Source organism: Oncorhynchus masou, chromosome 20 (assembly GCF_036934945.1).
Source record: "Oncorhynchus masou masou isolate Uvic2021 chromosome 20, UVic_Omas_1.1, whole genome shotgun sequence".
Classification (NCBI taxonomy): domain Eukaryota; kingdom Metazoa; phylum Chordata; class Actinopteri; order Salmoniformes; family Salmonidae; genus Oncorhynchus; species Oncorhynchus masou.
Window position 1 is genome coordinate 9216448 of NC_088231.1, and position 12040 is coordinate 9228487.

At 41.8% G+C, this 12040-nt stretch overlaps 1 protein-coding gene across 2 annotated transcripts in view; it reads left to right on the forward strand.

The window, feature by feature from the left end:
• Window positions 1-12040, forward strand: part of LOC135506865 (uncharacterized) — a 28779-nt gene extending 16739 nt beyond the window's left edge. Inside the window, exons 5-8 of one of the 2 annotated variants that reach the window (XR_010450568.1) lie at window positions 2795-2906; window positions 3132-4068; window positions 9498-9607; window positions 9779-12040. Coding sequence is in view for 1 of the 2 variants with exons in the window: in XM_064926272.1 (XP_064782344.1) it covers window positions 2795-2906; window positions 3132-4069 (1050 nt within the window). In the remaining variant the exon portion in view is untranslated. Of the gene's footprint in view, window positions 1-2794; window positions 2907-3131; window positions 5526-9497; window positions 9608-9778 lie in introns of those variants that run through there. The other variant, XM_064926272.1, reaches the window with a different exon arrangement.

Sequence of the window (12040 nt, forward strand, 5' to 3'; positions counted from 1 at the left end):
CTTGTCACATACTCCCTCTCCGGCCTCTAGGTCATCAGGCTGCTGATTATTCCGCATACCTGTCACCATCGTCTCGCGCACCTGCGGCTCATGACACTCACCTGGACTCCATCACCTCCTTGATTATCTTCCCTATATCTATCACCTCCCTTGGTTCTTTCCTCGGGTGTTATTGACTCTGTTTTCATTTCGGTGCGTTTTTTGTGTTTCTTTTATTTATTAAAACACTCACTCCCTGAACTTGCTTCCCGATTCTCAGCGCACTCGTTACACTGCTCTTTTCCTGCGATCCATCAAACACATTTAGAATGTGATAAGTTGTTCTGCAAACAATTTGTAAAAAATATAAATGTGAATAAAGTGTTTTGAAATTCAACAGTAAGCTTAAATCCTATTGTGCTGATCGGTGACCCTCAACAGCGCAGCGTCTTGCTAATCGCCAATGCTCGAGATGTTCACTTTTGAGCCCTTCAGGTAGTTAAACACATTCCGCTATGGCACTGAGGTGTTTACGTGGAGGGCCACCTCCTGAATGCAGACAATACCCATTAGACAACAAAATAGTCATAACGTGCATAACATAGCAACTGAATTGAGGTCTACCTGTTTTTGCCAACTTCTGAAGGGAAATGGAAATCTCCAACCTACATTTTAATAGGATGGTGTACCAGCGTTGTTCACATTCGTCAGGAGTTCTTATAGAAAAAATTAAATGTGCTGTTTGTTTCAGATATGGCCCTTGATAATAATTTTGTATTTCTCATCTTGCTCTGCAAGTAAAATACTTTCCTCATCCCGCCAGTTTTATTTCCATGATCGCATGCCGCATAATGACATGTTTAAAAAGGCTAGAAAATGTGTTTGGTAGTTCTATGTAAAGGGCGGCAGTGTGGCCTAGTGGTTAGAGCATTGGACTAGTAACCGAAAGGTTGCAAGTTCAAATCCCCGAGCTGACAAGGTACAAAATCTGTCATTCTGCCCCTGAACAGGCAGTTAACCCACTGTTCCTAGGCTGTCATTGAAAATAAGAATTTGTTATTAACTGACTTGCCTAGTAAAATAAAGATAAAAAAAGAGGGTAATGTGAGACAGATGTTAATCATTTTCTATCAAACTAATTGGATGAGTTAGATGAGCATCTTTCTCTCACCACAGTGGCAAAATGTCATGCGCCGGTGTGCCTGTGCGTAAAATTTAACCTAAATAGGACCAATAGCCAATGTTACAATTAGCCGACACCATTATGATTATATTTTAGGAGGATTACGTTTGACAATAACAAAAACAAGATATCTAATAGCCTAGAAAACAAACAATGTTGCTAGCCCTGCAATTGGTTTGATATTAATGTTGCTTAATTGTATCAGTCTTGTTTTTGGAAATGTGGAATATCCTCAGTGTGCCCTTTTTCGACCCCCCAAAATACAAAACGTCATCATACTTTCACTTAACGGCTCTTCTCATGTTGTAAAAACGTAAAAAAAGAGAAGGTTTTAGGACGACACTGCTCAGACAAACTCTGGGCCAGGAGTAAAATCAACTCATAAAAGTTTCTCAGGTGGAAATCACGAAGGTTTGAGTTACCGCAAAGGAATAGGCATCAAGATACTTGGCGATGTTGCATAAAACGTTGAAAGGTTTAATCTTTACACAATTTAAAAAGTTAACATAGCCCCTAGATGCTTTCAATTGCTCAATTTATAGGCATGCCCAATTTAGGCATTTTAACAACAATGTGTTATTCCCTTGAAATAACATGAAGTCGATTCATGAAATAATCAAATGTAAAAAATTCACTGAGTGTGCAAAACATTAAGAACAACTCCCTAATATTGAGTTTTTCCTTCAGAACAGCCTCAATTTGTTAGGGCCTGGACTACAAGGTATCAAAAGTGTTCCATAGGGATGCTGGCCCATGTTGACTCCAATGCTTCCCTCAGTTGTGTCAAGTTGGCTGGGTGTCCTTTTGGTGGTGGACCATTCTTGATACAGACAGGAAACTGTATTTATCAAATTATATCACTTCAATATTTTGTCTTGCCCATTCACCCTCTGAATGGCACATGTCTCAAGGCTTCATTTTTGTTTTACCTGTCTCCTCCCCTTCAACTACAATGATTGAAGTGGATTTAACAAGTGACATCAATAACGGTCATATCTTTCACTTGGTCAGTCTGTCATGGAAAGAGCAAGTGTTAGTATTTAGACATGTGATTTAGACCTTGTGAAATCATTGTCAAACACGTAGGAAATACTGTTGCATGTAGGTCTAGATTATTTCTGGATTGATCATATAGAAATATCAAAACATTATTTCAGCAACTCAAAAGCAATTTCCTGTCTATGGCACCAGAACCACTGACACGCTGCCCTTTTCTATAATCAAGACACCTGCTGGTAACGCTTAACTGGTTAGGACAGCTCAAGAGGTTTCCTAAATATCGGTCAACTAGACTAAAGAGGCTTCAAGCATAGCTTTTATTTTTACCCATAAGAGTAAAATGTATCTATTCTCAGCACTTATGACCAATTTTCTACTCTGAGACTTTGTTGATATGGCCCCTGGTCTTTATTAATTTTGTCTTAAGTGAGGGATCATGCCTTTGAAGTATCAAACCATTAAAGAGTGTCAGGTAGTCAAATCAACTAACACATTTGCATAGTATCACATCAACTTCCATGCTTGCATAGTACTCATAGCAATCCCTCATTGCCCAATCAGAAGATGCTTCATAGCAGGGTGCTCATATCAGATTTCTTGATCCAACATCCTCTCACTTTGTATCTCTTACAGTCAGTAGACATGGAGGATGGGAAGCCTGACCTGCTGCTGGTCAAAGAGGAGACAATAGAAGAAGGACCAGAGATCATTGATCTGCTGAGTGGACTAAAGATGGGGGTGCAAGGTAAGGGAGAAATACACAGCCTACATACAGTAATAGATCTTCAATGGGAATAGTGATGCACCTGCCTATTTTATATTTTTCTTCATTCATAAAATTAAATCAATACAACTTATGTTAACATACAAAAACACACATTATAATGTATGAACTTCACCAGGTAATTGACAAAATGTAGAGTTCTCTCTGCCATGTTTGTAAAGTCTATTTTGTAACCTCTTCCTGCAGGTGGTTGGCTGGAGGCTAACAGAGGAGACTGGGCTGCCATCTTGGATTCACAGACCCAGACTGGTGCACCCAAGGGCACAGGGGACAACATCACTGAGCAGGCCAGGACCAGAGGTGACATAGTGGAGATCAGTGGATGGGACAGTGTCCTCAACTCTGGAGTGGGGAGCAACACCTTGAACAAAAACCAGAAACAGACAGTCGAACACAAAACGACAACCAAACTCAGTCTCCATGACAACAGACTGGCTGAGACCAGGGCAAGGTGTAGATTTGGTCTGCAGGGACCGGGAGGTGTCCTTATGCGGCGGGAGAGAACAGACACGGACTCGGCTAGCGATGCTCCGTCCTGCTCCTATAGTTGTGATTCAGAGAGACTGATGGTGCCTCAGGTTAACCCCCTAACAGGTGCAGCCTTCAGTCTGCCTTCTGTAGGATCTATCAACTGGAACATGGACCCTGCGACAACACAGACACTCCCTGGCATTTGTCCTCCTCACAGTCTCCTAATGTTAAACCAGACCTCAGACAATGCCAGTGGCTCAACACTAAATGGCTACACAAGCCCATTGACAAATGACAGTAGTAGTCACGCTATCAGCAGATCTGGTGGCAAAGAGAAGCGCTTCCAGTGTTCGTTCTGTGGGAAAGCCTTCAGTTTCCCCAAACAGGTGGAGATCCACCAGAGGATGCACACGGGGGAGAAACCATTCAGCTGTCATCTTTGCCGGGCCAGTTTCTCCCAGTTGTCCAACCTCAAGAGGCACCAGAGGGTTCACACTGGAGAGAAGCCTTACAGCTGCCCCCAGTGTGAGAAGAGGTTCTCCCACCAGCACCATCTGAAGATACACCTGAAGGTCCACATGGGGGAAAGGGTGTTCTCGGAGAGGAGTTATCTCAGGATACACCAGCAGAAAATGCACACGGACAACGTATAGTGAGTGTTAAAGGAATAATTATTTTATTTAGCGCTTTTCATACAGTATCTCACTTTTAAAAAACAGACAAAAACAAAAAGTGTGTCTTCTCCTTCAGGGTCCTGTCTAATGTCTGGGCTCATAGAAAGCCTGGACCTGGGTCTAGCCTTCCTCAGTTACCTCATGGTTACCCCACTAATACAGACAGGGTCAGGATTGGTGTTCACAAGAGGTACCTAGCCTGTAACACAGCACACAATCCCAACAACACCCAAACAATGGCTAGAGGTCAGGGAGGGAGCTCAAAGACTAACCATCTGAGGGTGGTGGCTCCTGCTTCCTCTGGTGTCATTGGATTACAACGCGCGAGGCCGAGCATGAGAACTGATGCTGACAAGACATACACCAGGTGTGGGAAGCACTTCGCTAAGACTAAATATATGAAGCAGCACCAGAACGTTCCCACTAAGGAATCTTTTGTGCAAGCTATATTACAAGAGCTTCTCATTCCTGAGTAGCCTTATGAGACATAGGAGTGTCCACAATGGGGAGAAAGTGTAGCAGTGTGGCTTGAGATATATACAAGGGATATCTTGGAACTATTCTTTAGCTGTTATATTATAGTCATCATGTGAAGTGTCTTGGGCTAAGAGGGTAATTAACCATATAACATTCATTAAACCTTTGTTAACTTGACATTTAAAATAGGCTTGTGTACCTGTTTTTAGAGAGACTAGGTTAGAATAAGGACAGTTTAATTTTTGCCTTACTGAGGTGATGTAGATGGAATAAAGTGATATTATTATATATTCTAACATTTTTTTCGAAACTAGTCTGCTCTCTGCTTGAAAGATACTGATCATAGGAGATTTGATGTGTAGCATAATAAGCAGTACCGCATTTCAAAGAACAGCATACATCACTTTCATTTAACCACACCCTTTGAGTTATGACGCCAACCAATAAGATACATTCTCTTCGGTGTAATGGAAGTGGGTGTGGCTAGGCGACATGGCGGAAGCAGATGTGGAACTGAAATCGAATGGCGGTGGAGAAAAGGATGAGTGGACTTTAGTCCAAAAGAATGGGATAAGGAGAAAAACTGTTGTGGAAAATATGTCTAGTTTTGATCATATCCCCATTGTATCTGGTAAGACTGCGGTTTTTGAAAAAACAATGTATGCCAGACTTGGTGAATCCGTTTCCATTTAGTGTGTTTCTGCTGAACAGATTATATTCATATTTTCTATCTTGCATTGACGTGTCACCTGTCAAATGAGTCATTTTTGGAGTCTTGGAAGAAGTCGACATTGCTCTACTGAAGAATGAATCTTGTGGTAAATGGCATGAAGGAGAAGATTTTGTCTGTTCTTGGGATTTTTATGTGGAGTGTCTCCCTACCCGAGTGCAGCTGAGATAAGTGTACTATTCTGTGAGAGCCTTTATACTTCTTAATAAACTCAAATGGATAAGTTAATTCAAAGTTAAATGTTTTTTTCAAAATCGAATCACTTCCTGAATTGCAGTAGCGGTGCGTGGGTAAAATCAACAGGGAAGCCAATCCAGGGGTGGAAAGCCATATTACAACCTGTGTGATGATTGCGTTGTCTGCTCTATAACCTGTTAGTTCATAGGCCTATATATCACAGTGTCAAGGCATAAGGCCGAGACAATAAGAAGACACAGTGGCAGAATACATTCAACCACACCTTTGTTTCATCACAAAACTGGAGAGTAACATCTATCCGGTGAAGTTAAAACACATGACCATGCTGGTCAAGCAAGTAAATGTGTCGGACTTCTAAACAACTATTGATTTAAAATCACGAAAAATTACCGCAAATCTTAAAGAAAACAGGTACTGCCTCCACTATTCCAGCACCATTTAAACTTCGACATAATCTAATCACCTATGCTTAGTCTAATAAAGAGAACTTTAACAAACCAAAAACAATTTAGTCCAATCAACGTGGTACTGATTTCTGTGCGTGCGTAGACTCACCCTACTTGAAAAGAATCGCCAATGCCGCAATCTTCTTTGATGTTGCCTAAACGGTCTATGACTGTTATACAGTACACACTTTACGTTTGTTGTCCTAGGCTACCTGGCTAAAATACTTGCTAACTAGCCTAACTTCCTTTCATGGGAGACGATGCACTGGGCCAGCTAGTTAACATTACCCTACTTATTGAACTTCCATCCAAACGTAGTTTAAGAGAGCAGAGTTTGAGAGACTTGCAATTTCTCTTGAGATACGTTTTATAGCATACCTTTTAGGAGTGGGACGGATTTCAGTCGGAGACATATGGGTAATCAATATTGATTTATACGCAATGTAGTAAACTATAGCCTAATCATATTTAAAAAGTACATCTGCTTGTAAAGAACTGCCCCGTGCTTCTCCGCCCATAGGCAATAGCCTACTCTATTGTATTACACGTGTACCTGATCTCGCACGTATGGCTACTGAACTTGAAGCAGCAGCAAGAATGATGGCAGCGGATACTTTCTCTTGAGCTAGGTTTTGCATATAGCCTACATTTTAGGACGAGGATGTGCAGGCAGACAAATACATTGGTAGACGAATCAATATTTATTGAAAACGAAAAGGTACACTCACTCCCCATGGTAGCCTGTGCACGCCTTTTCCTTTTCAATTGTGATCACATTTTTTGATTGCACCTCGACTCACGTTGGTTGATGGCCTTTCACTTATTTCCATTATCAATATTTACAGACACTGTAGTAAACTATAGTCTAATCATATTTAAATTAATTTCATTGGAAATATAACTACCACGTGATTCCCCCTCTATACATTGGCAGCCTACTCTATGTCAATGAGACCACACAAAAATATAAATGCAACATGCAACAATTTCAACGATGTTATTGAGTTAACAGTTCATAGAAGAAAATAAGTCGATTGAAACAAATTAATTATGCCTTAATCTATGGATTTTACATTGGGGCGCAGCCATGGGCGGGCTTTGGCCCACCCACTGGGGAGCCTGGATACACGTGGTATGCGGTTGAGGCCGGTTGGGCATACGGCCGAATTCTCTAAAATGATGTTGGAGGCGGCTTATGCTCGAGAAATTAACATTAAATTATCTGGCAACAGCTCTGTTGAACATTCCTGCAGTCAGCTTGCCAATTGCACACTCCCGAAAAACTTGAGAAATCAGTGGCATTGTGTGGAGTGACAACTGCACATTTTAGGGTAGTCTTTTATTTTCCCCAGCACAAGTTGCACCTGTGTAATGATCACGCTGTTTAATCAGTTTATTGATATGCCACAGTCAGGTGCGTGGATTATATTGGCAAAGGAGAAATGCTTACAAATAGGGATGTAAACAAATTTGTGCACTACATTTTAGCATATGGAAAATGTCTGGGATGTTTTATTTCAGCTCATTAAACATGGGACCGACATGTTGCGTGCATATTTTTGTCCAGTATACGAGGCACGCCCAACTAGGACAGGTAGGCTATTGAAATTGAAGCAGCGAATTCGGAGTGTGAATAATGTGACAAATGTGTACTTTTAATACAATAGGTAGGACTAGGCTAACGCATTGCAAAGCAGAAATACGACCTTTTTCCAAATAATCTGCAAGACCAAAAAATATTTTCATCACAAAGTTGTTTTATGACCACCGGCTCCCACCCGCAGTATGAAAAATGCCGACCGCGCCGCAAAGATCTCTGTCGGGACCCGTAGGCAGCCCTTTTGCGGTGATGCACACACATTTCAGTTTGGAAACAGCAAAACCGATGTTCTCAAAGCTACACTGCAAGTCGCAACTTCTTCTAACACTTCAAAATAAGTTTGATAGCGATAATTACATCGTTATTTTTATACAATAACAGTCTAATTGTAGAATGCCCTGATACTCTGTGATGTGGCTCGATAAGGAAATAGCTCCAGTTCTGATTTAACCAAATTCCAACAGTATGCACGTTACAAAAAAATCCCTGCTAACTCCAACTATCGAATTTAGTTTGAAGTGTTTTGCGGCCAGATAAAGTGCTAAAAATATATTTAAAATAGTATTGTGCCAGCTTGGCTGGATGCTGTGCGAGAATTGTGACAAACTGACAGGCTCACCTGTCGAATTTATCTTTTCGAATCCGGAGGACATAAAATAATATAGAGGTAAGATAGATATTGATTTTGAGACATGACATGTAGTATTTTCATATTTTAGTGTACGCTTTTCTTATTGTGACGTGTGTAATTTAAAGATTGCTCAGAACAACCAGCGTTTCTCTGAAATCTTAACAGAGCACTGAGCATACCGCAAGCATTTTATTTTCAAAGCCTTTTACATTTAATTCAGCTCGTGTCATGTTAATTTAGCTTTTTACGACCCGCGGAAAAAAATAAGCTGCACTGCTCTATCAACAGAGCGCGCTGATTATTATTGGACTTATTAGGTTACGAAATGACTTGTTGGATATAATGTTAATGATACGTTAGAGACCCCACTGAGCAAGTTAGAACATGAATAATCATAGGTATTGATAAAACGTATTTTATAACATAAGGAAGTGTAAAAAATGTGATTATTGTGGATTCTGTCACCATGAGCCTTAAGACATAACTCAAGGTAGCTAAGGGTCATTTGAACCAAATATAATTTGCATTTACTATTCCTTTAACTCCCAGTTATGACCCCACCCAGTAGGTGGCCGTAATACACGGTTTTGGTGTAGTTCGCCGACAAAAACCTCAAAGAAGACGTAAACCGAAGCGAACCGTGACCAAAAACTATTTCCACGTTTGCGATTTTGTTGTCATTTAGACGTTTTATTAACACCCTGGAACTCAAAATATTATTAATTATCTACACAGCATCGCACACTTACCCCCAGATATTATTTAATTCGCATTGGAGACAGGACTTGGTTGATAGATGTCATCTAGGTAACGCTAGCTAGTTGCGAAAGTTAACCTAACGATGGCTGTGGTTTTTCACACTCAAATAGCCTCCATTATGGAGGTGCTAGCGAATGCAGCCGTGGCAGAGATTTGTAAACTCGTAGACGACGACTATGCAGTGTTTCGTTTGGAAATAACTCACAGCCAGAAAGAAAACGGGGCATTACGGAGGAAACTACATTTACTGGAACTGAAGAAGGTGGCGCGAGAGCGCGCAGAAAGGACTGCGAGAGCGCGTCCTCGCCAGTCGTCCCAGTAGTGTCACGATCCTCGACCGATACAGAGGATTGACAAGAGGTACATTTTGCATGAGGCTGCGTGGCCTGTTGCCCCGTTACCCTCTGCACATGTGCCTTTGTGTTAGCCAGAATTGGATCTTGGTTAGTTTTTAAGATAGCCTGATTACTTCTGTCTTGAAATATAACGTTGAGCATTGACAGTAGCTAACCTAACCACTTCTTTTCCACCAATAACTCTCTCGGGTGACTTACATCTCACTGGAGGCCACGTGAGCTTTGTGAAGCCAGCAGGACACAATACATGGAGAGATGACCAGCCAATCATTGTTGATGAGGGGAGTGGAACCTCAACCCAGCATGTTATTGTGATAGAGGTTAGTGTAATAATCAGAGTAACAGCACATTTCAGAAAGGCTCCACTCAGCCATTCACTTGCTTACATGTACATCATGTATCTGCCATTGCGGCGCTTGTGTGACTTCTCTATGGCATTGTCACCCAATTCTACTCAATACTGTCAATAACCTACCCTCTTCTTGTGTTAGTCTGCAGATGCTGCAGGTCCTGGGGTCAAGCAGGAGAGTTCTGAAGGAGAGGATGACCCACGGCACATCCAAACTGGAGTGCCTCCTGTAGCCATGGAGGACCCCACCGCCCCAGCGGCACCAAGGACCCGACGCAGCATCACGGAGGTTGGTGGAACACTGAATGCCACCCTTAAGTCAGAGACAGACACCAAGAATTTAACAGGTCTGGGGCGATTGGGCTGTCCTCCTGCTCTCCGCTCAGAATATTTACTTGATGGTAACCCAAGCCCGAGGATGGATCTGTCCCATCGGGACTTAGGTGACACATTACAGACTAGCAATGATCCGTCCTGGTCATACGCTACAGAGATGATACCTGGTGACATGCCAGTCATCTTAGATACACAGACTAATCCAATGAGAGGGGACTGGAACCGGTATAGTAGTAGTGTATACCCTGAAGGGTGCCTAGATAAGAAAGGGGAGGTTATAGTGGTAGATGAGGTGACTGTGAAAGTGGAGGGTGCTGCTCCTCTGACGTGGAATGCAGACAAGACTCACTTAGGAGAAGGCCACTCACAGGGCAACACCAGTGACTTCTTAGACTGCAGGGAAAGCTTAGAGACAAATCTAACTGTTGCAACCCACTCCCCTTTACACACGCTCAGGGATCACGACCCACTGTCCACGCTGATGTCACCTTCCGATTCACAATACCTTTTCGATCAGGTATTGAACTCAAACGACAGGGCTAGAGTCCAGGCTCGGGGAGGGGGAGCCACATCAGGCAATAGCAAAGAGAAACGGTTCCTCTGCATGTTCTGTAACAAAGGCTTCAGCAGCTCCCAGAAGGTGGAGATCCACCAGAGGGTCCACACAGGGGAGAAACCATACAGCTGTACCCAGTGTCATATGCGCTTCACCCAGGCTGGTGACCTGAAGAGGCACCAGAGGGTCCACACAGGGGAGAAATCCTACAGCAACCCTCAAGTGTGAGAAGAGGTTCTCCCACCAGCACCAACTGAACATGCACTTAAGTCCACACGGGGGAAAGGCCATTTGCCTGTATGCACTACGGGAAGAGGTACTCCGAGGATACACCAGCAGAAAAAACATTCCACAAATTGACCTAGAAATGAACCATTCGACTCGATAGCTTCTGACGTTTAGATCAAACCCTGCATTAAAGACAAATATAAATGTTAATAGGTGTCAGCAGAAAAGCTCCACATATGCATTTGGAATAACAGATTTCAGTGTTGAATACTCCTGGGTAGAACATTGCATCCAGACATGATATAAGCCTAAAAGTCGGTTTCATGGTGTTTGTACTGTGTAGGATATGATGTTCAACTACCTAATGTTTTTCCCAAGACACTTTTAATGAGAAAATGAATGCAGTTTATCAAGTTCATTCTGATTTTTAGTTGAGACGTATGTGTGGTTTTATATGGTGTATTTAAAATGTATGTTTAATAATCACAAAATGGGGCTTTTCATTAATTGAGACTCTCTTTAGTATATATCACATCTGCTCTCAACCTAGTCTTAAAACACCAGGCAGCGCTTTATAACCAATACACATGTTTAAAAATAATATATTTTTTTAAATTAAAAAGCCATTCGGCATGCTTGAATGGACGCGTTTTTGAATAGCCATTTTTACATGGTCCTTCATATCGCTAGATTCTGACTCAGCTACAGTTAAGATGTTCCATTACCCAAAAGAGGCTTAAATGTTGCTCAGATGAGTTACCCTGCCCTCCTAAGCCATATGAGGCTGTTGTCACCACCCGCAACACAAGGACGAAGCTGTCGAGTCCCAGAAAATGAACAGCGAGGCCTTACACACCTCTCTCATCACACAGTCAACCATTGGTCAGGTAGTGACCAACCTCCCCAGCTGGGACCTGCCCCGTAAGAGAGAAGAGATCAGGAGGAAAGAGCTGTCAAACATATGGCACGCAGCTATACATTTGTTGTATCACTTTCTTCTATATATTTTTTTGGGGGGTGGAGGGGAAACAAATGCATAATACATTAAAATGACTCAAACCAAATCGAAACTGTAAAAATGATAATTGACTTACATTTACAGTGCATTCAGAAAGTATTCAGACCCCTTGACTTTACACATTTTGTTGAGTTACAGCTTTATTCTAAAATTGATTAAATTGTTTTTTTTCCCTCTCAATCTACACACAATACCCCATAATGACAAAGCAAAAACAGGTTTAGACATTTTTGCACGTTTATTAAGAATAAAAAACAGATATGTAA